At 39.0% G+C, this 27,941-nt stretch overlaps 1 protein-coding gene across 5 annotated transcripts in view; it reads right to left on the minus strand.

Moving 5' to 3' along the window:
- Window positions 1-27,941, minus strand: part of CTNNA2 (catenin alpha 2) — a 1,320,456-nt gene that overhangs the window by 65,180 nt on the left and 1,227,335 nt on the right. For all 5 annotated transcript variants that reach the window (XM_043468829.1, XM_043468828.1, XM_043468827.1 and 2 more), the window contains 2 exons: window positions 15,143-15,294; window positions 4,537-4,650 (listed from right to left, as the gene is read on the minus strand). In XM_043468829.1, the coding sequence (XP_043324764.1) occupies window positions 4,537-4,650; window positions 15,143-15,294 (266 nt within the window). The remainder of the gene's footprint in view (window positions 1-4,536; window positions 4,651-15,142; window positions 15,295-27,941) is intronic.

A 27,941-nucleotide genomic window follows, 5' to 3' on the forward strand; every position in this document is an offset into this window, starting at 1 on the left:
TCAAATTGACTTTGAACAGATTAATGTTTGGGTGAATTACTCAAACTTGCCCTTTGTCACTGACATAAAAATGCTTGTTTTACTTCATTTTGAAGATGAATTGATCTGACTGATGAATTAGTATAGTGTTATGCCAGGACAGGCTCAAAAGACTCTTGGCTTAATCAACTTCCCTATTTTCAATATTTTAGGGGAGTAACTAAAGTCTCCAAGGAATCTTTTAAAGTAGGGAGCCTCATACTCTTCTGTGCACTTTTCTGCTCTCACCAGCCTGTGATAAGAGATTTCTCTTCCAAAAGATGACAATTTTCAGTCATCCCTTATTGAGCACTCAATGTGTGTCAGATATTATGCTCATTATTTTATAAATGTTAAGTGATCAAAACCTCAAAGGAAAATTTAGAGAAGAGCTAACACCTATCTTACTCAAACTCTTCCAGAAAATTGCAGATGAAGGTAAGCTTCCAAACTCATTCTATGAGGCCACCATCACCCTAATTCCAAAACCAGACAAAGATGCCACAAAAAAAGAAAACTACAGGCCAATATCACTGATGAACATAGATGCAAAAATCCTTAAAAAAATTCTAGCAAACAGAATCCAACAACATATTAAAAAAATCATACACCATGACCAAGTGGGCTTTATCCCAGGAATGCAAGGATTCTTTAATATCCACAAATCAATCAATATAATACACCACATTAACAAATTGAAAGATAAAAACCATATGATTATCTCAATAGATGCAGACAAAGCCTTTGACAAAATTCAACACTCATTTATGATTAAAACTCTCCAGAAAGCAGGAATAGAAGGAACATATCTCAACATAATAAAAGCTATATATGACAAACCCACAGCAAGCATTACCCTCAATGGTGAAAAATTGAAAGCATTTCCCCTGAAATCAGGAACAAGACAAGGGTGCCCACTCTCACCACTACTATTCAACATAGTGTTGGAAGTTTTGGCCACAGCAATCAGAGCAGAAAAAGAAGTAAAAGGAATCCAGATAGGAAAAGAAGAAGTAAAACTCTCACTGTTTGCAGATGACATGATCCTCTATATAGAAAAACCCTAAAGACTCTACCAGAAAATTACTAGAGCTAATCAATGAATATAGTAAAGTTGCAGGATATAAAATTAACACACAGAAATCCCTTGCATTCCTATACACTAACAATGAGAAAACAGAAAGAGAAATTAAGGAAACAATACCATTCACCATTGCAACAAAAAGAATAAAATACTTAGGAGTATATCTACCTAAAGAAACAAAGGACCTATACATAGAAAACTATAAAACACTGATGAAAGAAATCAAAGAGGACACAAACAGATGGAGAAACATACCGTGTTCATGGATTGGAAGAATCAATATTGTCAAAATGGCTAATCTACCCAAAGCAATCTATAGATTCAATGCAATCCCTATCAAGCTACCAACGGTATTTTTCACAGAACTAGACCAAAGAATTTCACAATTTGTATGGAAAAAAAAAAAAACCTCGAATAGCCAAAATAATCTTGAGAAAGAAGAAATGGAACTGGAGGAATCCCTGCCTGACTTCAGCTCTACTACAAAGCCACAGTCATCAAGACAGTATGGTACTGGCACAAAGACAGAAATATAGATCAATGGAACAAAATAGAAAGCCCAGAGATACACATACCTACAGGACCCTTACTTTGACAAAGGAGGCAAGATATACAATGGAAAAAAGACAACCTCTTTAACAAGTGGTGCTGGGAAAACTGGTCAACCACTTGTAAAAGAATGAAACTAGAACACTTTCTAACACCATACACAAAAATAAACTCAAAATGGATTAAAGATCTAAATGTAAGACCAGAAACTATAAAACTCCTAGAGGAGAACATAGGCAAAACACTCTCCGACATAAATCACAGCAAGATCCTCTATGACCCACCTCCCAGAATATTGGAAATAAAAGCAAAACTAAACAAATGGGACCTAATGAAACTTAAAAGCTTTTGCACTACAAAGGAAACTATAAGTAAGGTGAAAAGACAGCCCTCAGATTGGGAGAAAATAATAGCAAATGAAGAAACAGACAAAGGATTAATCTCAAAAATATACAAGCAACTCCTGCAGCTCAATTCCAGAAAAATAAATGACCCAATCAAAAAATGGGCCAAAGAACTAAACAGACATTTCTCCAAAGAAGACATACAGATGGCTAACAAACACATGAAAAGATGCTCAACATCACTCATTATCAGAGAAATGCAAATCAAAACCACAATGAGGTACCATTACACGCCAGTCAGGATGGCTGCTATCCAAAAGTCTACAAGCAATAAATGCTGGAGAGGGTGTGAGAAAAGGGAACCCTCTTACACTGTTGGTGGGAATGCAAACTAGTACAGCCGCTATGGAAAACAGTGTGGAGATTTCTTAAAAAACTGGAAATAGAACTGCCATATGACCCAGCAATCCCACTTCTGGCATACACACTGAGGAAACCAGATCTGAAAGAGACACGTGCACCCCAATGTTCATCGCAGCACTGTTTATAATAGCCAGGACATGGAAGCAACCTAGATGCCCATCAGCAGATAATGGATAAGGAAGCTGTGGTACATATACACCATGGAAATATACTCAGCCATTAAAAAGAATTCATTTGAACCAGTCCTAATGAGTGGATGAAGCTGGAGCCCATTATACAGAGTGAAGTCAGCCAGAAAGATAAAGAACATTACAGCATACTAACACATATATATGGAATTTAGAAAGGTGATAACGATAACCCTATATGCAAAACAGAAAAAGAGACACAGAAATACAGAACAGACTTTTGAACTCTGTGGGAGAATGTGAGGGTGGGATATTTCAAAAGAACAGCATGTATACTATCTATGGTGAAACAGATCACCAGCCCAGGTGGGATGCATGAGACAAGTGCTCCGGCCTGGTGCACTGGGAAGACCCAGAGGAATCGGGTGGAGAGGGAGATGGGAGGGGGGATCGGGATTGGTAATACATGTAAATCCATGGCTGATTCATATCAATGTATGACAAAACCCACTGGAAAAAAAAATAATAATAATTTAAAAAATAAATAAATAAAATAAAATAAAAACACCAAAAAAAAAAACAAAAAAAAAACCCTCAAAGGAATCTTATCAAACAGGCCTATTATTTACTTAAAGATGATAGGAAAAAAGCTCAGAGAAATTAAGCAGCATGTACCAGAGCATAGTGTTCACCCTACTCATCCTACTCAGAACTAAGTCTGTCTGAAATCAAATCCAGCACATCTCCAATGTTCTAACTTTTACTCTCACACTTTGCCCAATGATGTCCATCTCTATCTCCTAGATCATTTAATTGTTGGATGAGACTATCAGGGGAAATGGGATTTTAAAAGCAAAGACTTTCTTGACTCAACATAAAGTTTAGTCTTCTCTGAATTATCTTCATTTTAACCTTTGATTGGCTATTTTTACTCTTTTTTCAGAATTCCTATGCCAGTGTGAACTTTCTGGAGTTTCTAGATCCCTATTCTAAATTGTCATCTCTATCTCATGCTTCCTATTCATTATCTTTTAATAAGTAAAACTTTACAAAAGAGAATTAGAATATCCATTAGGGCATCTCAGTTATTCTATAATTAGATTATTTTAGCCCTATGGAAACTGAGCCTTTAAAGGGAGGAGACTCTCACCTTCTTTTGCAATCCCCAGGAGTTTTATCTGCTGCTCCGTGCCTTGATTACTGGCAGCTTCTCCTCAAGAAGCTCCAGCTAATAAGACTAGTCAGCTTCCAGAATATTCTTTAGAACACTTTTATTGGTGGCCTGTGTCAGAGTGTTCAAGAGAGTTCAACTGTCAGCCACAGTGGTGATCTTTTTATGGTTCTTGCTCCACAATCTTTAACTGTTATATTTCTTGTATGTCTCTGTAATTTCTTTTTCAATCACACGGATCTGGGGCTGTTGCCTTGGCCCTAGGTAGGTATCAGGGGAAAAACTTCTTTCTCAACTCTGATGTCCCTGAACCAACTGCAAAATATGTGGTCTTGTTTCTCAGATACCCTAGGCCAGAGTATGGAGCAATAACAACCCCACTGGTAACAAAGTAGTACTCTCATTCTCCATTTGTGGTTGTCACCTATGTGGTTAACAAGATTCGAGACTTTAAGAAGAACCATGAAGTCTGGGAAAAGGTAAGATCTGAGCATTCCCTTATGCCCTGGTCACTGAACCATCTAATCATGATCTCCAACACCCACCAAATCCACAATACACACAAGTTTTGCTGTGATGTGGCTGCTATAATTTCAGGGATGGAAACAGAAGGGAGTAAGAAGGAATCAGAATCAGTGGTGGTGATTTCCATTGCGTAAAATGTGAACTGCTAGAAATGAAACAACCCCAGGTGACAGCCTGGATTTCTGAGCCATGAATCTCTGGGGTTCCAGGTACCTGGAAATCAGAAATTCCTTCAAACCAGTTTGGTGAACTCAACTGCTGTGCTCCAAACCAAAGTCCTGAATGTCCACTCACCCGTGCACTCTGTCCTGCAATGAGCTGGTCATCCTCGGTCTGAACACTTGTCCGGCTACGCACATCGTAATCTTCCTGCTCAAAGTCTGAATCATCCTCTAATTCTTCTGGGGTCTAAAAATACAGAGGAAAAGAGAAAAATCAGCATACAGATCTCCATCAACTTATAATGGGATTAAATTCCAACAAACTCACTGTAAGTTGAAAATATCTTAAGTCAAAACTGCATTCAATACACTAACCTACTGAATATCACAGCTTAGTCTGTGTGCACATGTGTGTTCAGTCATGACTAACTCTTTGTGATCCCATAGACTGTAGCCCATGAGGCTCCTCTGTCCATGGGATTTCCCAGGAATCCCATGAAGGAATACAGGAGTGGGTTGGCATTTCCTTCTCCAGGGCATCTTCCCGACCCAGGGATAGGATGTGTGTCAGTGGCGTCTCCTGAATTGGCAGGTGGATTCTTTCTCAAGAGCGCTACCTGGGAAGCCATAGCTTAGCCTCAGTTCAGTCCAGTTCAGTTGCTCACTCATGTCCTACTCTTTGGGACACCATGGACTGCAGTAAGCCAGGCTTCCATGTCCATCACCAACTCCTGAAGCTTGCTCAAACTCATGTCCATCGAGTCGGTGATGCCATCCAACCATCTCATCCTCTGTCACCCCCTTCTCCTCCCACCTTTACTCTTTCCCAGAATCAGGGTCTTTCCAATGAGTCAGTTCTTCGCATCAGATGGCCAAAGTATTGGCGCTTCAGCTTCAGCATCAGTCCTTCCAATGAATATTCAGGACTGATTTCCTTTAGGATTGACTGGTTTGATCTCTTTGATGGCCAAGGGATTCTCAAGAGTCTTCTCCAACACCACAGTTCAAAAGCATCAATCCTTTGGTGCTCAGCTTTCTTCATGGTCTAACTCTCACATCCATACATGACTACTGGAAAAACCGTAGCTTTGACTAGACAGATCTTTGTTGGCAAAGTAATGTCTCTGCTTTTTAATATGCTGTCTAGGTTGGTCATAACTTTTCTTCCAAGGAGCAAGTGTCTTTTAATTTCATGGCTACAGTCATCATCTACAGTGATTTTGGAGCCCAAGAAAATAAAGTCTCACACTGTTCCCACTGTTTCCCCATCTATTTGCCATGAAGTGATGGGACCAGATGCCATGAGCTTAGTCTTCTGAATGTTGAGTTTTAAGCCAACTTTTTGACTCTCCTCTTTCACTTTCATCAAGAGGCTCTTTAGTTCTTCTTCGCTTTCTGCCATAAGGGTGGTGTCATCTGCATATCTGAGGTTATTGATATTTCTCCTGGCAATCTTGATTCTGGCTTGTGCTTCAGCCAGCCTGGCATTTCACATGATGTACTCTGCATATAAGTTAAATAAGCAAAGTGACAATATAGAGCCTTGACAAACTCCTTTTCCAACTTGGAACCAGTCTGCTGTTCCATGTCCAGTTCTAACTGTCACTTCTTGACCTGCATACAGATTTCTCAGGAGGCAGGTGAAATGGTTTGGTATTCCCATCTCTTGAAGAATTTTCCACAGTTTGTTGTGATCCACACAGTCAAAGACTTTAGTGTAATCAAAGAAGCAGAAGTAGCTATTTCTCTGGAATTCTTTTGCTTTTTCTATGATCGAACGGATGTTGGCAATTTCCTAACCTACCTTAAAAGTGCTCAGAACATTTACAATAACCTATTAGTTGGGCAAAATTGTCTAAAACAAAGTCTTTTTTTTATAATTAAGTATTGACTATCTCATGTCATTTACTGAATACTCAAAGTGAAAAACAGAATGGTTTTCTGGGTACAGGATGGTGTAAGTGGATCTGCTGTTTACCTTTATTATTGTGTGGCTAACTGGGACTGTGGCCTTTGTACTCACACACTAATAATGGAAAGCATTCTTCAGGTACCTTTCATTTGCCTATGATTGTTTCCTAAGTGGTTTACATACGGCAACTCATACACTTTTCTTGATAGTCCTATGATATACACACTATTTTCTCCATTTACACATAAGGAAACTGAGGTGTGAGAAGATACACCTTGTTCAGAGTCTTCTAAAGCACGCAGTTTGACACATGTACTCAAAAATCCTGTGCTCTGTTAATTTTAAGAGGATAAACTCAGGAGATTGCAAGGATGGTGCAGGGAGGAAAGACAATGCCTTCATGTGAGATTCTCTGCACAATTGTCTTTAGTTTGAAAGCTGATAGTCACCCACAACTTGGCACACAGTAACACCATCTCTCAGGGCTGTGTCTTTCAGAAGGAAGGAGCAGATCAGAAGCAGTACTGACAATGCAGGTGCCCACTGCCCATCTAAAAGGGCACATTTTAATTTCACTGGTTTATTTGACCATCTCAGTGTAATTAATCAGGTGTGGTTATTGATGAAGTCTTAAGATTGGTCAGACAGGCATAAAATGGGGTCTTTGGTGCCAATATCACATTCTGTCTTGTAATTTTCCAGGCTGTGGCATATCCCTCTTGTTTTCCTTCTCTCTCACCACCAACTTTATTAATATTCACTCACTCATCTACAGATGTTCAATTTTCTCCCTAGGAATATTAAAAGCAAGAGATTTTGTTCCCAGTCTTTATTAACTCAAGAAGGGGTGGAGTGGGCAAACCACTTCACACAACTGCTGGAATTTTCATTGTGGACAGAGGCAAGCATCTCTGTTCATTTCTCACTTCTCTGGAGTGTGCTGAGGAACAATTACAGCAAGTTGGTAAATTCTGCTGACAGATGAGCTGACAAGATTGCACACACTTCTCATCATTAGATTTTGAAAAGGAGAGTGAAAAATAAAATGGAAAACCTCACTCAACAGAAAAAAGGAGAAAATGACAGTGCCTATAGTACTGTGTCCAAACATTTCAGTGATCTGTGTGTTCAGTAGATGAGTCAATGGCAAGCACAACCTGGCAGCATAAGGCTCATAATGAGGAGTTCGTATTCATGTGGTATGGCTCAGGAATGAGAATAAAGTTTCAGAATGAAAAAAAGAATACTGTACAACCAGGGGACCTGAACATTTGGGGCCTAACTCTGCCACTGATACGTGTTTTTCGCAAGCCACTTATAGTTTTTCTGCTTTTCTGTCTCCTCACTCATAAAATAGACAATAACTGCTACTTGTCCTGCCTGCTTCACAGAATTATAGCATCAAACATATATAAAAAAAAGCTGGGTAAACAATACAAATAAAGTAATAAGTGACAGTGATCATTATTATGATTAATAATGAAACATACACCTAATAGCAACAGCTACAATCATCATCATCACAGGAATCATTTTTTATTACCCACTATGGGTCAGGTGGGCTTTCCAGATGGCTCTTTGGTAAAGAATATACCTGCCAATGCAGGAGACACATGTCAATCCCTGGGTTGGGAAGATTCCCTAGAGAAGGAAATGGCAACCCACTCCAGTATTCTTGCCTGGAAATAGTAGACAGAGGAACCTGGTAGGCTACGGTCCATAGGGTCACAAAAGAGTTGGATACAACTTAGCAACTGAACAACAACAACATGGGTCAGCCATTCGACTAAAGGATTTAATCCTTGCAATGACCTAATGAAATGAACTTAATCCCAATTTAATAGAGGCACAAACAGGTTCAGAGTAGTTAGGTAAGTTTTCCAAGCACCAAACCTGGCCAGTCGAGGTTTCCATGGCTTTTAACCATTATAAGTACCATCAGGCAAATGGATGAGATTGAAATATTTTCTTGTGCCTAAACCATGCAGCAAACCCATTCAAACCACCCATATAAATAGTTCTGTGCATGTGAAGTTTTCTGAGTGCATGTAAATATGTCTCCTATTCATGCTGTCATTTTTTGAATAATGCTATTTTTTGGTTGGTCAAGGATCCCCACAAATTAAAGGAGACATGGAAAAGCAGGGAGGGTTGGAAAATGGGCCAAGAGATAATGAAATTTGTATCATTAGATGATACCCTAGGGTAAAAGGAATAGAAAAAATATGCAACTCATTGGACTAGAGACTGGTGACCTAAGATCAGTCCTCAGTTCTGCCCTTATTTGCTCCCAGGAGAGGCTTTTTTTTATGATGTGAGAAAATCACTTTGGTCTAGTCTTGGTTCCATGATGCTACTAGCAATGTATCTGGCCTATAAAATACCTCCCTTCTAAGAGTCTATCAGATTAACGTGTGCCTTATACAGAGGTTCAAGAATATCATGTGACTTGTCCATAATCACACCACATACTACCTGCAGAGTAGGATTAATCTATCTGCCTCAGCTTGCCAATCAAATTCTCAATCTTCTCTACAGCAGCTTCAGTAAAGAAGCAAAATGAGAAAAGTTTGAAAAATTTGCAGTCATTTCACCGGGACATGTGAAAAATGTGATGTGTGTGTGTGTGTGTGTGTGTGCGTGTGCACATGCTCACTCATATGTGCTGAGTCATGCCCGACTCTGCGACCCCACGGACTGTAGCCCCACAAGGATCCTCTGTCCATGGGATTCTCCAAACAAGAATGCTGGAGTGGTTGCCCTCCTCAAGAGGATCTTCCCATCCAGGGATAAAATCTGCATATCTTGCATCTCCTGGATTGGCAGGTGGATTATTTACCATTGTGGCACCTGGGAAGCCCCAAAAATGTAGTAAGGACTATTTAAAGGATTGGCTCAGGCACAAATGAGTTTCACTGGGAGCAGAAAGATGAGATTGTAAGTTGGCAACCACAACCGGAGACTTTGAGTGATGCATGAAGAAGGATTTCTCAACAGATCTCTAATCACTGCAATGGCCTGAAAACTAGAAAGTTGAATTAAAAATTTCCTGACCCAATATAAGACAAAATCTCCCTCATCAGGACTGATCAGCCTCTGGCATCTCTAGCCATTTTTACCCTGGAGGCCACCTAGCTTAGCTCCTTCTTTCTGCTCTTAACCCATACTTTGTATTTTCTCCAGTATAACTAGGATACTCCATTTAAGATCTAACTCAGATCATGCTATTCTCCTGCTCAGAAAACTTCAATGGCTTCCATCACTCATTCAATATGGTTCTTAGGCCACATGTGTCATTCTCTCTGCCTGGAACACATTTCCCTGAGTACTTTTAAGGCTTGTTAACCTCCTCCTTCTTCAAATCTCTTCCCAAATGTCACCCAGCGCACTTTTGTGGTAGCTCAGATGGTAAAGAATCTGTCTGCAATGCAGGAAACCAGGGTTTGACCACTAGGTCGGGAAGATCTCCTGGAGAAAGGAATGGCCACCCACTCCAGTCAGTATTCTTGCCTGGAGAATTCCATGAACAGAGGAGTATGGCAAGCTATAGTACATGGTGTTGCAAAGAGTCAGACATGACTGAACAAGTAACATACACGATCACCATTTATAAAACCCACCCCCATCCTATGCTTTATCCTCTCAGTAGTTTGTTGGTTTTCTCTATGGCACATTAACTAATATATCTACTTGTTTATTCTCTGTCTCCCACCAAAGGAATATAAATTCTTGACTGGCCCTAACAATTTAGTGCCTGTTGCATATTGTATTACTTCTGAAACCTTGGAATACTATTGCACATCCATTGAGCTTGATTTTTATCTCAGTAACAACCAGAAATGCTGCACCACAAATACATGATGTGATCAATATATGATCAAAAGGAATGTACCAACCTAATGTTTAAACTGTGAACTACCTTCAACTAATATTTCTCATGGTATCTGAGAGATATGTATGTGTTTCCCTTGACATTTTAAAATATCTTGCAATGCTCCAGGGCATCTTCATGCCCATTTTGGGAGATGTGAAGTTAAGCTGTAGAATTTTATCTGAATCCTGTCTTAAGTCCTACTGTTTCTCCTTTCTGCTTTCAGAAGTTTCACATGCAACAAAATTAATAGGTTCCAATTGCAAAAGTTCAATATATAGATATTGTTATAGATTTTTTCATGGTCATTTTTCATGGTCATTCTGTGACAGGTAACCATTTTTGTTTGAATACAGTTATTCTGACACTGTGGTACCCACCTACTTAACTTTCCAACATTAAATGTTTAACTCCTTTTTAAATATTTAAATTAAATTAATTTATTAATTTAAATAAAATAAATAAAATAAAAATATTTTAAAAATTAAAAAATAAATATTAAAAATTAAATTAATTTAATAACTCCTTATATTAAATATAGCCTTGATCCTCCTTATTTGATGATTCTTTATTCGAGAATTTGCCTACTCACCAAAGTTTCTCTGTAATCCCTAAAGTAATATTTTTGTAGTAATTCACAGATGTGTGTGTGCACAATGTGGCAAAAACTTTTGAGTCACTCAACATGCAAATTTCCAGCTGAGGTCAAACAGTACAATCTTCTGCTTTCTTATTTCAACTCTAATACTATAAACAAGAATCCTTTTTGCAGTCTGTTTAGTGCCACACTTTTCATTTTTGTGCTTTGGGTTATTTCTCTGCTTAAAATGGCTTCCAAGTGTAGTGCTGAGGTGTTGTTTAGAATTCCGACATGCAAGAAGATTATGTTGCACCTTCCAGAGAAAATGCATTAGATAAGCTTCTTTCAGGCCTGAGTAATAGTGTGATTGGCTGTCCCTGGGCTCAGATGGTAAAGATCTGCCTGTAATGCAGGAGACCTGGGTTCAATCGCTGGGTCAGGAATATCCCCTGGAGAAGGGCATGGCAACCCACTCTACTATTCTTATCTGGAGAATCACATGGACAGAGGAGTCTGGTGGGCTACAATCCACAGGGTCGCAAAGAGTCGAACATGACTGAGTGACTACACTGTCTTTCTTTCTTTTTCATTCTTTTGGCTGTGAGTTCGATGTATATGTATCAACAATATACATTAAATAAAATGTCTTTAAACAAAAACACACATTAAACAAGCTAATATATTGATCAGTTGATGAAAATGTGATCAGAGGCTCACAGGAACCTAACCTTAAATTTCCCCTAGGAGCAATGATTTCGTATTCCTTAATTCAGAGTTCATTGAAGGCAACTACTGCAAATAATGAAAATCAAATAAATTCTGGTGAGCCATATTTGCCTATTCATTTTTTAAACTACTATGTTAAGGTAATCAGAAAATTCCTGTGTAGCTAATAGATCACCAAGGACAAGCTTCAGCAAGAAGCAAACAAAAAAAGTTATATGAAAGAGAGGCAGAGCTGACCTGCTCCCAAAGAGAAGAGCCTGAAAGGTGAGGTTGAAATACCAGAAGGACAAGCTTTGTTTACTTCCGAGGGTTGCCTTGAGCTGGCCTGGGGCGCCTACATACTAACATCACCATTAAATATGTATTGATTGCTGAAAGGCAAGGTGATGGGGAATCTGACCTTTCAAGGTCCTTTCTGCATTTATTTTTGGGAAAAATAATTCTTATTTTTCCAAAGCATAATCAACACTTTGACAGAGAAGAAGGCATGGCCAGTTTAGCTGGGAAAGAGCTTCACTTGTCTTACCGTCTTTCACCCGATTCAGTGCAATGATGTTTTTAAATCAGATTTAACTATCATACATAGAAAGCAAACCAAGAATTTAAGTATAAAATGAAGCCATTTTGGTGCTGAATGGAGGAAGACTTTTAAAATAACAATTTGTACATACCGTACATTTCTCCCTTTCTGTTTTAAGTGGTGTGAAATCCATCCGATCAAATCACTTGAAATGTCAAGATGGAGGAATGACACTTTATGTAACAAAGATATGGCATTTTTACCTAAATTATGTTTTTTTACAGCTCATGAATGAATAAGTGAATGATGGCTATAAATTTGCTCAGCCTCCCAGATGAATACTTGTCACAAAAATGTGAAGGCTAACAAAGCAGAAAAGTGGCAAAAAAGGGAATATGTCTTGAGAATTATAGTGGAATTTAGTGCCAAATGCTTTGAAAACATAACTCTCATGGTCTATTATTTCACAAGTTAGTATATAATGGGAAAAATATAGGTTTAAAAGCCTATTTAAAAGCCTTTCTCCTCTAGTTCTCATACTTTTCCCTCTGTCACCTTTCTATCTCCAGAGCTTTCTGTTTCTCTTTCTCCCTAACACACATTGTATTTTTTTAAATATTTACTTTTATGTATTTATTTGTTGGCTGTGCTGGGTCTTAATTGCAGCATGAGGAATCTAGTTCTCTAACCAGGGATTAAACTCGGGGTCTCCTGCTTCGGGAGCCTAGAGTCAGGGAAGTCCATCACACATAGTATTAAGCACTGTACCAAACAATGCATCACAATGAAGGGGAAAAATACAGCTTTTGCTTTCCAAAATTTCAGCCTGAAGAAGGTAGTTGCTGTCATCTGGTAGCTAATTTGTGTCCAGCTCTTGTGACACCATGGACTGTATCCCTCCAGACTCTGTCCATGGAATCTCCCAGGCAAAATACTGGAGTGGTTGCCACTTTCCTTCTTCAGTGGCTAAGTCGTATCCAACTCTTTTGTGACCCCATGGACTGCAGCCCAACAGGCCTCTCTGTCCATGGGATCTCACAGAAAAAAATACTGGAGTAGGTTGCCATTTCCTTCTCCAGGGGGTCTTCCCAACCCAGTGATCAAACCCATGTCTCCTGCCAATGCAAGTGGATTCTTTACCACTGAGCCACCAGAGAAGTCCCTAAAGAAAGTAATAAACCTCAAAAGAAATAGTGTAAAGATTACAATCACAGCAGAAAGATTTATAGGTAGTTAAAGAATAGAATCAGTATTTTTGAGGGAGAAAATTTAAGGAAAGAAGATTTTAGCCAGGTCTTGAAAGATAGTAAGAGTTTGACAGATCTAAAATAGGAAAGTTGGAAGAACAGGAAATACATCTGACTGTCTTGCTCAAAATTGAATTCCACATTGTTATATATATTTAGTACTGTCTACTACAACTTATACAATTCTCTGAACACATTGAATTAATCATGGAATTATTATGAAAGAGAGACGTATTTAACGTGGAAAATCAAGTTGCTTAAAGATGAGAAGATAAGAAGATGCTACCGTTGCTCCCCAGCAAAGAAGGTAGCTGAATGTTTCAGGAGAATCATTAATGTCCATAAAGAAAGAAGAGAGACTCTTTCTGGTGATGTTCTACTCTGCCTGCTCAGATCACCTTGGAAGCATCATGCTGTGTTCTGGATACCACAGTCAAAGAGGATACACATAGGTTTAATGACTTCATGATTTCAAAAATACCCAAATTTGGAGGAGAATTAATGCCATATATGAACTCCTTAAAGAACTAGGTGTGTATTGTCCAGAGAGACCAATAAATCACAGATACTTCTTGAAGTACTGAGGGATTGCACACAGAAGATAAATTGATTGAAAATAAATTAATTTTTACTGTTTTGCTGTGTTTGAGGGGATGTTGGTTTAGATGCTCAGTGGTCACTCCAAGAGAAAGTTTTTCAAGATGCACTCAGCGATTAACTTATAGTTCATTGAGCAACCCCAGAGACAACAGTGAAGGTTGAGGGTGGAGATATAGTCTAGGGCTGCATCATCCAAAATGGTGGCTGCAGATACATGGAGCTATTGAGAACTTTAAATGCAGCTGGTGCCACATGTTGAAATGCTACCTTTGGATATTGATTGGAGTAAATAAAATATGTTCTTACAACTAATTTCATCTGGTTTTTTTTTTTTTTTGCCTTATCAACATACCTAGCAAAAATTGAAATTGTAAATGTGGTTCACATATATTTCCATAGGATAGCAAGATGAGCACTGCAGACTCATCATCTCTGCCTCAATCCTAATAGCCACAAACATATCTGTGTCATCAATCTAAGTTTATTTTATGAAAGAGTTCTGTGGCTAAGAAAAGCATTTGGAACCTACTATACTGAACTGTCAATAAGGCAAGGAGAAAAAATTCTCAACTTATGATGGAATATTACACAGTTGTTAAATAGAATAAGGTAAGCTATCATCTTCACAGAGATAGACAAAGGCACACTGTGGGCAAACAAAGCAAGTTGTAAGTAACAACTGAGTTTTTGAAATCTGTTATATTATGTTTTCTCATGTGTGTCTAATCATTTAGGCAATGGTTTGGAAGACTCACAGCTACCCAAAATCAGAAGACTGAGGGATGGGAAGATAGTAGGAAAGGTGATAGGAGAAGTTTGCTGAAAGATTATTTAGCCTTTTTTATGTCTTAATGATCTGTTACAAGAAGAATGTGGCTATCTATCACTTTATTGCATTATCATTATTATTATCATGATTACTAATACTACTAAGCTGGGTGATCTTCATTTTCTTCCATCACGTGGCTTTCTAATCATAATGGGAAATGGTGTTAGCAAAGGGGAATGGCAAGGGCACCCCTAAGTGAGTATCAAATTAAGGTAATAATGTGTGGAAGAAGCAGGCAGGACATCACCCTTCAGGACATTCAGTGCTGATCTAGACTTGTTGGGCTCACTAATCCCTTTATAAGTAAAAAGTCCCCCTTGTCTGACTAAATGAGGAGCTAAACAGCTGACTAAGTTAAACTAAATAATCAAGGGGAAAAAAGTACTAAGAGTAAATTCTTTGGGGACCCTACTGGACACTCCAATCAACTCCAAGCTACAGAGACCTCACATACCCTGATCATCAGCACAGCCTTTCTGATGTCCCGAACGCCGTCGTATACCAGGCGAGAAGCATCGATGAACTCGTTCTCCTCAAATGGCTGAGGGACGTTGGCACTCAGGGCTTCAATGGCAACCTCCACTTGTTCAGCAAAGCGTGGCATCACTGGTATAAACAAAGTGAAAAGCAGTGGATTAGGCAGTCTTTCTTTCATGCTTCCTTGTTTCTCTTAGGGAAGGTGGCAGGCTCTGAGCATTCCAACATTCAAATGGGGCCTGGTGTCCACCTGTCCGGTAGGGGATAGACCCAATTTAGTGATCTTTGCAACACTTACCTTCAGTAGGGGGAGGAAATCATTACTCCATGAAAGGTGATGGTCTTCAAAAGAGCAAGTTTGTGAAACCTGCCCAAGTTAGTGTGGTATACTGTATGTGAGTCCAGGTTTCATGTTATCCTAAGTTGAGGTTCACTTCTGCTAACCCCTAGCTGCGAAACCTTGACCATGCTTTCTTGCTGCTGCTGCTTTTACTCACTAAGTCATGTCCAACTCTATGGACTGTAGCCCACCAGGCTCTTCTGTCTATGGGATTTCCCAGGCAAGAATACTGGAGTGGGTTGCCATTTTCTTCCTGACCCAGGGATCGAACACTACTCTCCTGCTTGGCAGGTGGATTCTTTACCACTGAGGCACCTAGAAAACCTACTATCTTTTCTTAAACCTTGTAAATCTGTTTCTTTGTCTATAAAATATAATAGTAAATCCTACCTTGGGGTTCAGTGAGGTAATGCATACAAACGCACTGGATAGCACCAGTCCTTAAAAAGCCTCAATAAATATGCAACTAATATCAGACGCTAAAGTCACAGCTGACTGAGTAGCAGACTTAATCTACATCATTGCATAGTAAAATATGAACAAAATGATCCAATCCCTTCCACTTCTTTCTGGAATGCAGGTCTTGAGACTTTGAAGGTGGGGAAAAGGCTGTGGAGGGAGACTTGTGGAAAGACTGTCTAAGAAGGGAGAGAGAAATCCCAGAAAGACTACAGAAAGAGACCAATGGACTCAAAAATAAATTTGATTCTGTTCCATTTTACCAGGACTTTGTTGATATGCCAGAGCATACATATGAATGTTTTAAAATGCAGGCACCTCTTTCCTTAAATGAGGACACCTGCATACAGACTGGAAGTTTGTAGAAAGTACACTTAGTGGCTACTTAAGAAATGCTGCTGATTCACTGATCCCTGAAAATTATAACTCAATTTTTTCAACTGTTAACTTGTAAAAATCAATCACATGGCAAATGAAAGCCAGAAGCACAATTTATTTTATTTACAAGGACAATAAAGTAGAAACACCATTCATCTCTTTCCATTTCTGAACTCTCATTTCATGAACTCATCATGATACTCATTTTCATCCTCAGTTCAGTTCAGTCATTCAGTCTTGTCCGACTCTTTGTGACCCCATGAACCGCAGCACGCCAGGCCTCCCTGGCCATCACCAACTCCCGGAGTCCACCCAAACCCATGTCCATTGTGTCGGTGATGCCATCCAACCATTTTCATCCTCACTGGATATTTTAACATCCATTTTAATCCCTAGCGTGAGAAACCTTGCTAGATTACTTTACTCTCAATGGTTAGAGTATTCAAGATAAAATACTCCTTATCGAAAAAGAAAAAAAAAAAAAACACACTCCTTAAAAATTGTATTTCTACTAGGAAAAGTCAAACATTATTTTTAAAAGAGGAGTGTTAGAAGAAAACACAGTAACAACTCTTTCAATGGAAATTATCAAAACCAAGGCATTGCAAGGGGTAAATTTTCTCTGTGAGTAAATTGCTACAGTTGGTTCTCTATACTATTTGAATTTTTCACTTGGGCCTTTGAACTGCTTTTATATGAAAGGAACTGGGAGATATTGACCTGAATTGCTGCAAAATATGATTCAAATAAAAATATATTTCTAAAAACTACCACATTAAGCTAAAACCATTTCAGTTATCCATTTGTGTTGGTAATTAACTGTTTTACATGATTAACTAATCTAGATCATTGAGATTGACCTTTCAAAGCATGAAAACATTTTTGTATGTATCTATCATTTTCATATGAGTGTCTTCCTTAAATTAAAATTAAAAATTCCTTTCTTTTCTTAAACCAAATTTTAAATAATATTAATCCTATTTAATAGCAAAGCTGCCATCATGGCCATCAACAATTTTACAGATGTGTATGATAGCATCAGTAGCATTTATATGCACAAATCTTTGTCCCTTTTTTATAACTGATCAATGATTGGTATTCCCACATCTATGTAAGATAAATACTCTTACAAATCAATAAGAAAAAAAATTAAAAATAGATAAAAGATTAGAAAAGGCACTTCACAGAAAGGAAATCCCATATTATTGATAAACACATAAGATGCTTGACTTCACTGATAATTGGAAAAAATACAATGTAAACAATGAGATATTTCATACTTGTTGGTGGATGGGAAAACAAATTAAGGCTTACAATATACATCTTATTGAGCATGTGAAAAAAGGGTACTCTTTTACATAGGCAGAGTAAAAAAAAAAATGGCAATATGCTTTGTCAAAATCTAGTAAAATGAAACTTTTCAGCCCCAACCAGTGAATTAGAACACTAGCTAGCGCATGGCCAAATACTGACTTCTGGGAAGATACTGATTAAGAGACTGTTTACACTAGGAGCACAGGAATTTCCTTGTGTTTCTACAGTCACAGCTGTCTTTTGTTAGGTTTCATATTCCAAGAGTTAATAATAACAGGAGTTTTATTAAACCTGCCAATAATAAGTGCTTTAAAGGATCAGATATTGCCAAATGTCAATATCTTTTATACCTTGGGGTACAAGTTGGGAGTCAGTTATATGAGTCTCTGTTCATTTGGTATATTTGAATCTTCTCAAATTTCAAATATTTAAAAAGAGATCAATATATTACCCAGAAAGCTGTATCTCTCCTTATAGAATAAGGCTCTGAAAAAAATTAAGTTCTAGTTCATGGCCCAGAACATAGTAGAAATTGATTTGATCCACAGTACTAAGTGAGGAAATCCCTCAGAAACTGTGACTGTGATCACAGGCTTAATATTCCACCTTCAAACCTGCCAGCTGGGAAGCCGAGTCTAGCAGCCCCCACCCCCTCCACTTTCAGGAGGAAAACCTTTGATTAAAGTCTAAAAGGAAGAGTGGGGTTGCTTTGCTTTGTTTGTCTGCTCAAGGTCATCCCGAGGAGAGCTGGGGAGGAGAAAAATGCAGGAGGTCACAGGCTCTCTTTCTCTACCTGCCTCTAGCCCTGATTCTCTCAAGTGAGAGAGAAGAAAGCTAAACTCTGTATGTGCTCAGTCACTCAGTCGTGTCCGACTCTGTGCGACCCCATGGACTGTAGCCCGCCAGGCTTCTCTGTCCATGGGATTCTCCAGGCAAGAATACCGGAGTGGATTGCCATGCCCTCCTCTAGGGAATCTTCCCAGTCCAGGGACTGAATCTGTGTCTCTTATGTCCTATGAATTGCAGGCAGATTCTTTACCGCTGAGCCACCAGGGAAGCCCCAAGCTAAACTCTAATGGACCATTTTCATAAGGGACACTCTAGGGCCCAAAACATCACCTGTACTGCTTGGGAACCCCAAGTTTGGAGAAGAGTATTCTGCTTGCTCCAGCATGGAGTGCAGAATCCCACTTGTTAGATTTAGGAGTTAGAGTTTTTGCAGGAACAACAATGTTGTGGATGTGGCATTGTCAGAAGAGGCAGAAACAAGACTGGAATAGAAAATATCATCCATTTTCCAAGGAGGAAAAAAAAAATGGTAGAGGAACAGATGTGAAAGCTTTACTTTTCCAAAGAGGTATTCAAAGGGAAATTTAACATTAATATTCCAATGACTTATTACAGTGCTCAAGCTGGTAAAAACTAGAACTTGAACCTATTCCATGTGATATTTATTTATTACATCAGACAAGACATCTATTTCTCTTACTACAATTTAGCATTTTTCAGGTCTGACCCGTAAGAAAATTTTCCTCCATGCTCTGTTCCTAAGTGTACTCAGTACTTACTTATTTAGGGCTTGGTCAACTGCTATCGCACTATAACCAACATACCTTTGCTCTCCACATTGCTGTTCTATTTTCTGTTTAAGTTTTAACCTCTTTTATTTTTGAAGTGATAAGACAGACAAACAAAAGTTTACAGGACAGTTTGGATTCCTGGGTGGCTCAGTAGCAAAGAATCCACCTGCCAATGCAGAAGACACAGGAGACTCAGGTTTGATTCCTGGATTGCGAAAATCTCCTAGAGGAGGGAGGGCAAGGCAACCCACTTCAGTATTCTTGCCTGGAGAATCCCACAGACAGAGGAGCCTGGTGGGCTACAGTCTACAGAGTAATAAATAGTCAGACATGACTGAAGTGACTAAGCATGCACGTATGCACCAGTATTTTTGCCTGGAAAATTCCATGAATATGGGAGCCTGGCAGGTTGCAGTCCACAGGGTCGCAAAGAGTCAGATATGACTTAGTGACTGAATAAACACACATGATCCATCATGACAAACTGGAGATGTTATTTTAACTATGAATTCTTCCAGCACTTTAATAGGACCTGAAACATGATATACTCTCAAAGTAATACTGAGATAGAAAAAGCCTGAAAGTACTTCCAATATGACATTAATTCTGCTTCCCACTAACTAGGACAAAACACAGCACTGCCTTTGTGAGTCACACATTCTATATTAACAGAATTTCTGATATGAGATTATATAAATAGAAGCTTCTTTCTAATTTCTGAATTACATCCAAAAGTGTAGACACTACTTTATTGTTATTTATCATAAATTGTGAATTACTCCTTCATAGCTCATGGCCTGAAAGGGTGATCAAAGTTGGAAATAAACTCTTAAATTCTCCCTGTCCTTTTGCATGCAGAGTGCACACTAGGCCACAGAATGACATTCCAGGAATAATGAAATCAGAGTTAAGTACGCATATAAAAGTCAAGGTCGCCTCGTTCTACTGTTGATGGAGATCCTAAACCAGAGGTGAGGAAGATCTAGACTGAATCCTCCTGAGAGACTTCAGCAGTGAAATTTCGGAGCACAGGTGAGTCAATAAAACGAACGAAAAGTTGTACTAAAGATGCAAATAGGATTGCTGACAATCATAAGAGCCAATCCAAGGTAAACCCGAGGAAGTGGAAATGAACGGCCAATCCATGCAACTAGCTCTGAGAAACTACCCAAAATGGCCATGCCCTGCTTTAAATCTTCCAATCACTCCCTTTACTATAAAAGGGATAATAAAACTTCTTCATCAAGATATAAACACAAACATCTTACCCCTGCCTATAATTCTTATCTGCCTCTGTCTCCCTACCTATTCCTACCTATATCCAAACGTTTCAGTTAGACGGAATTACTTCTATGTCTTCAAATACGACAGAGACATACCATGTCATACCAACATGTCCATGATCAATGGACTAAATGGACTTTCATATTAAAATATACTTCTCTCTATAGCCCTGGTCAATACCTCCTCAATCTTCAATACCCAGTTTAGAATCAACTGCCATTGTGAAGGACTCCTTAATTCCCAGACACTCCAAAGTTGGCAGTTCTCTATAATTTTATAGCCTCTTAGTTATTCCTGCACTAATATAGTACTTGATACAACCCAATAGGATGGTTTAGTGCACTCTACTTCTGTACGTCAACTTCAGGGAGTCACTTTTAGCCAGAGACCATATCTTCCTCATTCATTCATCTCAAGCTCATATTGTACTTCTAGCATAGCTCATCAATTCAGATGGAAGAAGGATGGGAAGTGAAAGAATGGGACACAGGAAGGAAACTGTTTGTCATTGAATATTTCAGGGACAAAAAGAGCAGTATCACATTCCACATATTAAGTTTCTCTCTGCCCATCACTTTCTATTAGTTCAGTGATTTTATTAAGAAATTTCATAAGCTATTGTTGTTGTTGTTTGATAGCTAAGTAGTGTATGACTCTTTGTGATCCCATGGACTGCAGCATGCCAGGCTTCTTCCGGAGTTTGCTCAAATTCATGTCCATTGAGTCGGTGATGTTACCTAACCATCTCATCCTTTGCCACCCCTTTCTCATTTTGCCTTCAAACTTTCCCCGCATCAACATCCAAATGAGTCAGCTCTTCGCATTAGGTGGCCAGTGTATTGAAGCTTCAGCTTTAGTCCTCCCAATGAACATTCAGAGTTGATTTTCTTTAGGATTGAGTGGTTTGATTTCCTTGCAGCCCAAGGGACTCTCAAGAGCCTTCACCAGAACCACAACTTGAAAGCATCAGTTTTTCAGTGCTCAATCTTCCTTATGGTCTAACTGTCACGTCTATACATGACTACTAGAAAAACCACAGCTTTGACTTTTATTGGCAAATGGATGTTTCTACTTTTTAATACACTGTCTAGGTTTCTAAACGTAGAAACCTAGACATTTCTAGACATGTCTTTCATAGGTTTCCTTCCAAGGAGTAAGTGTCTTTTAATTTCATGGCTGCAGTCACTGTCTGTAGTAATTCTGGAACCAAAGAAAAGAAAATCTGTCACTGCTTTCACTTTTTCCTCTTCTATTTGCCATGAGATAATGGAACCAGATGCCATGATCTTAGATTTTTTAATGTTGAGTTTTAAGCCAGCTTATTCACTGTCTTATTTTACCCTCACCAAGAGGCTCTTTAGTTCCTCTTTACTTTCTGCCATTAGAGTGGTAACATCTGCATATTTGAAATGTTGACATTTCTCCAAACAATCTTGATTCCACTTGTGCTTCATCCAAGCCAACATTTTGCATGATGTACTCTGCACAGAAGGTAAATGAGCAGGTTGACAATACACAGTCATGACATAGTCGTTTGGCAATTTTTAACCAGTCCATTGTTCCATGTCTGGTTCTTACTGTTGCTTCTTAACCTGCATACAGGTTTCTCTGGAGGCAGGTAAGGTCGTCTGGTATTCCTGTTTCTTTAAGAATTTTCCACAGTTTGTTGTGATCCCCACAATCAAAAGCTTTAGTGTAGTCAATGTGGAGAAGGAAATGGCAACTCACTCCAGTATTCTTGCCTGGAGAATCCTGTGGACGGAGGAGCCTGGTGGGCTGTGTCCATAGGAGTCACACAGCCGGACACAACTGAAGTGACTTAGCATGCATGCATTGGAGAAGGAAATGGCAACCTACTCCAGTGTTCTTGCCTGAAGAATCCCAGGGACAGAGGAGCCTGGTGGGCTGCCATGTATGGGGTCACACAGAGTCGGATATGACTGAAGCGACTTAGCAGCAGCAGCAGTGTAGTCAATGAAGTAGAAATAGATGTCTTTTCTGAATTCCTTTGCTTTCTCGATAATTCAACAGATGTTGACAATTTGATCTCTGGTTCCTCTGCCTTTTCTAAATCCAGCTTTACATCTAGAGTTCTCAGCTCATGTACTTCTGAAGTTCAGCTTGAAGGATTTTGAACATTACCTTGCTAGGATGTGAAATGAGCACAATTGTATGGTAGTTTGAATATTCTTTGGAAGTACCCTTATTTGGGATTGAAATGAAAACTGACATTTTCCAGTACTGGGGCCCCTGATGAGTTTTCCAAATTTGCTGTAATATTGAGTGCAACAATTTAACAACATCATCTTTTAGGATTTTTAGATAGCTCCATTGGAATTTCATCACTTCCACTATCTTTGTTCATAGCAATGCTTTCTAAGGCCCACTTGACTCCATACTTCAGAATGTCTGGCTTTAGGTGAGTGGCCACACTATAGTGGTTATCCAGGTCAATAAGACCTTTTCTGTACAGTTTTTCTGTGTATTCTTGCCACCTCTTCTTAATCTCTTCTGCTTCTGTTAGGTCCTTGCTGTTTCTGTCCTTTATCTTGCCCATCTTTGCATGAAATAGTCCCTTGATTTCTCCAATTTCTTGAAGAGATCTCTAGTCTTTCCCATTCTACTGTTTTTCTCTATTTCTTTGCAGTATTCGCTTAAGAAGGCTTTCTTATCTCTCCTACTATTCTCTGAAACTCTGAATTAAGTTGAGTATATCTTTCTCTTTTTTTCTTGCTTTTCACTTGTCTTCTTTCCTCAACTATTTGTAAAGGCTTCTCAGACAACCACTTTGCCTTCTTGCATTTCTTCTTCTTTAGGATGTTTTTAATCACTGCCTCCTGTACAATGTTACAAATCTCCATACATAGTTCTTTAGGCACTCTGTCTACCGGATCTAATCCCTTGAATATATTCATCACCTCCACTCTATAATCATAAAGAATTTGATTTAGGTCATACCTGAATGGCCTGGTGGTTTCCCCTACTTTCTTCAACTTAAGCTGAATTTTGCAATACGATGCTCATGATCTGAGCCACCCAGCTAGGCTGTGCTGATCTCCTGACCCAAAGAAACTATGAGATAGTAAATGCTTGCAATATTAATCCATTAAGCTTTGGGGTGATGTGTTATACAGCAATAGTTAACTAATAGAATATGCTAGAGGTAGAAATAACAGTAAAAATAGTCAGCAAGACATATTCATATTTCTGTTCACTTGTAGCAACTACGTTGGTTTAGGGTGCTGGTATATTTATGGCACCCAAGCAGGAGATTAACTGACCCTTGATATTTGATTATATTTATTTGTTATTTATATAATAAAGTATATTTATTATTCAATTTGAGCCTCAGCTTACTCAAATGTAAAAGAGCTGGTCTTCAGGTTTTCAGTTCAGTTCAGTTCAGTCGTTCAGTCGTGTCCAACTCTTTGGGACCCCATGAATCGCAGCACGCCAGGTCTCCCTGTCCATCACCAACTCCCGGAGTTTACTCAAACTCATGCCCATCGAGTCGGTGATGCCATCCAACCATCTCGTCCTCTGTCATCCCCTTCTCCTCCTGCCCCCAATCCCTCCCAGCAGCAGGGTCTTTTCCAATGAGTCAACTCTTCGCATGAGGTGACCAAAGTATTGGAGTTTCAGCTTCAGCATCAGTCCTTCCAAAGAACACCCAGGACTGATCTCCTTTAGGATGGACTGGTTGGATCTCCTTGCATTCCAAGGGACTCTCAAGAGTCTTCTCCAACACCATAGTTCAAAAGGTTTAGGTAAGGTTTTAAAAAATAATCCATTCAACAAATTTTATATACAATGTTGCATGTAAAAACAAGTAGTACTTAGCCACTGGAATAAAGTGGCAAATAAATATGATTTTGCCTCCAAGGAATGAAAAAGTGGGATGTATATAAGAAGCTGACCATCATGTTAGGCATGTAACATTCACAGTAACTGGTTCTTCACATCATGACCCTGTGTATCTACCCATCCATGCTCCCTTTTCTTTGTTTACAGCAAGTGAAATTACTCAGTGCCTTTGGATAGAACTTGGAGGTACAACTACATGATTTATCACTAAAAAGAGGGTCTTGTGGGAGGGAAGTAAACTGAAAATAGCACACAAATTTGTCCTCAAGTCTCTGAAAATTGGAAAGTTGGTACAACTTACCCTGAAAACAGCTTCCCTGCTTTTATACCTTTCTCTCTCCTTGGCAGGACTACACCATCCTTCTGATGGCTTTGCATTTTTAATAATGAATTTCCTATGAAATCTGCCTTCAGGACAAGATTTTATAAACTTACTCTTAGAATTTTCATTTTATCTTCATTGCCAAGAAAGTCAGCGTTAAACACTATATTCCATTATGACCTCACCCAGATCCATGAGGAAAGAAAATCTTTAAAACTTAAGAGACATTACCAAAAAGCTCATAACTAGAAAAAAAAAATCAAACCCAGCTTCCTTAGCTCAAATTAGACACACTTTCTATAAAACCTGCCAACTTAACATAATATTCTTGTGAAAGTATTTTCCTTCTATCTCAAATGCATGCTGTTATATATTAGCTGGTTGATTGGATTTGAATCTTGAGTAAAGTATCCTCAAATGTTTTTTAAATGTGGAGGAGGAAGTATGAAAATAATATTTAAACGCTCTCAAATGAAAGTATACTGTGTCTGAAGCAGTGACACATTAACTTTCACTGTGCTTTCTCTTGGTAACTCTTAATCAAGCTAAAGGCAAAGGAGAAAAGGAAAGATATACCTATTTGAATACATAGTTACAAAGTTGCAAGGAGAGATAAGAAAGCCTTCCTCAGTGATCAGTGCAAAGAAATAGAGGAAAACAATAGAATGGGAAAGACTAGAGATCTCTTCCAGAAAATTAGAGATACCAAGGGAACATTTCATACAAAGATGGACACAATAAAAGGCAGAAAATGGTATGGACCTAGCAGAAGCAGAAGATATTAAGAAGAGGTGGCAAAGATACACAGAAGACCTATACAAGAAAGATCTTCATGACCCAGATAACCATGATGGTATGATCACTAACCTAGAGTCAGATATCCTAGAATGTGAAGAAGTCAAGTGGGCCTTAGGAAGCATCACTACAGACAAAGCTAGTGGATGTGATGGAATTTCAGTTGAGCTATTTCAGATCCTAAAAGGTGATGCTGTGAAAGTGTTGCACTCAATATGTCAGCAAATTTGGAAAACTCAGCAGGGGCCACAGGACTGGAAAATGTCAGTTTTCATTCCAATCCCAAAGAAAGGCAATGCCAAAGAATGATCAAACTACCACACAATTGCACTCATCTCACATGCTAGCAAAGTAATACTCAAAATTCTCCAAGTCAGGCTTCAACAGTATGTGAACTGTGAAATTCCAGATGTTCAAGCTGGATTTAGAAAAGGCAGAGGAACTATTGATCAAATTACCTAGAAAAAGCAAGAGAATTCCAGAAAAGCATCTACTTCTGCTTTATTGGTTATGCCAAAGCCTTTGACTGTGTAGATCACAATAAATTGTGGAAAATTGTAAAAGAGATGGTAATACCAGACCACCTTACCTGCTTCCTGAGAAATCTATAAGCAAGAGTTAGAACTGGACATGGGACAACAGGCTGGTTCCAAGTTGGGACAGGAGTATGTCAAGGCTGTAGATTGTCACCGTGCTTATTTAACTTATATGCAGAGTACATCACGTGAAATGCCAGGCTGGATGAAGCGCAAGCTGGAATCAAGATTGCCAGGAGAAATATCAATAACCTCAGATATGCAGATGACACCATCCTTATGGCAGAAAGTGAAGAGGAACTAAGGAGCTTCTTGATGAAAGTAAAAGAGGAGAGTGAAAAAGCTCGCTTAAAACTCAACATTCAAAAAAGAAGATCATGACATCTCATCACTTCATGGCAAATAGATGGGGAAACAATGAAAACAGTGACAGATTTTATTTTCTTGGGCTCCAAAATCACTGCAGATGGCAACTGCAGCCATGAAATTAAAAGATGCTTGCTCCTTGGAAGAAAAGCTATAACCAACCTAGATAGCATATTAAAAAGCAGAGACATTACTTTGCCAACAAAGGTCCATCTAGTGAAAGCTGTGGTTTTTCCAGTGGTCATGTATGGATGTGAGTGAAAGTGAAGTCGCTCAGTCATGTCTGACTCTTTGCGACCCCAGGGGCTGTAGGCTACCAGGTGCCTCCATCCATGGGATTCTCCAGGCAAGAATACTGGAGTGGGCTGCCATTTCCTTCTCCAGGAGATCTTCCTGACCCAGGGATTGAACCTGAGTCTCCCACATTGTATGCAGACCCTTTACCGTTTGAGCCACCAGGGAAGTCCTGTGAGTGTTGGACCATAAAGAAAGCTGAGCCCCGAAGAACTGATGCTTTTAACTGTGGTGTTGGAGAAGACTCTTGAGAGTCCCTTGGACTGCAAGGAGAACCAACCAGTCCATCCTAAAGAAATCAGTCCTGAATATTCATTGGAAGGACTGATGTTCAAGCTGAAACTCCAATACTTTGGCCACCTGATGTGAAGAACTGACTCACTGGAAAAGACCCTGATGCTGAGAAAGACTGAAGGCGGGAGGAGAAGTGGATGACAGAGGATGAGATGGTTTGATTGTATCACCAACTCAATGGGCATGAGTTTAAGCAAGCTCTGGGAGTTGGTGATGGACAGGGAAGCCTGGCTTACTGTAGTCCATGGGGTCACAAAGAGTCAGACAGGACTGAGCAACTGAACTGAACTGAATCAAGGTGGGAAATGATGAGCTCTGGAAGCCAGGAGCCAAGACAAAAAGAAGTCCAGTTTATTCTGTCCCCTATTTCTTGGTGACTATTTGTCAGCTGTTTCTACCTCTCCAGAAAACCATCAGCATCCTCCTGGTTAGTCCAAATTCTTTCATACCGTGTATATTCCTAGACTTTCTTTCGTCAGAATCAGTCATCTGTTCCCTCTGTGGGAGTTCCTAAAAGCTGCCATTTTCATAAACTCATGTTTGAAAAATTATAATGTACATTGCAAACATCAAAATCAAATTCAAGTTCCAGAAGGCCATACATAACCCATGAGCTGAATTGTTTGATGAAAGATGAAAAAGGACTGCTTAGAAGAAGGAAAAAAATTATTCTAAATTCCATCCACGGTGACTACCCTAAGAGAATCAGTCAGCATGCATCTGCTTTTGTCTAGACACAAATTCCTTTCCCCAGGGAAAGAAAATGCTTGCTTGGAAAATTCTTACATTTTAAAATAAGCATTTCAAAAATAATCACAAATGCTTTATAAGTTAAGAGAAAAGGATGACATATTTAATTCTGAAACTTAAGGAATGAATAAAAAATTGAGCAGGATGCCTTATTTAGCTACAGTGTTTGTGGAAACCAAGATTGATAAATAGTTAACTTT

The sequence above is a fragment of the Cervus canadensis genome, chromosome 5 (genome assembly GCF_019320065.1).
Source record: "Cervus canadensis isolate Bull #8, Minnesota chromosome 5, ASM1932006v1, whole genome shotgun sequence".
Classification (NCBI taxonomy): Eukaryota; Metazoa; Chordata; class Mammalia; order Artiodactyla; family Cervidae; genus Cervus; species Cervus canadensis.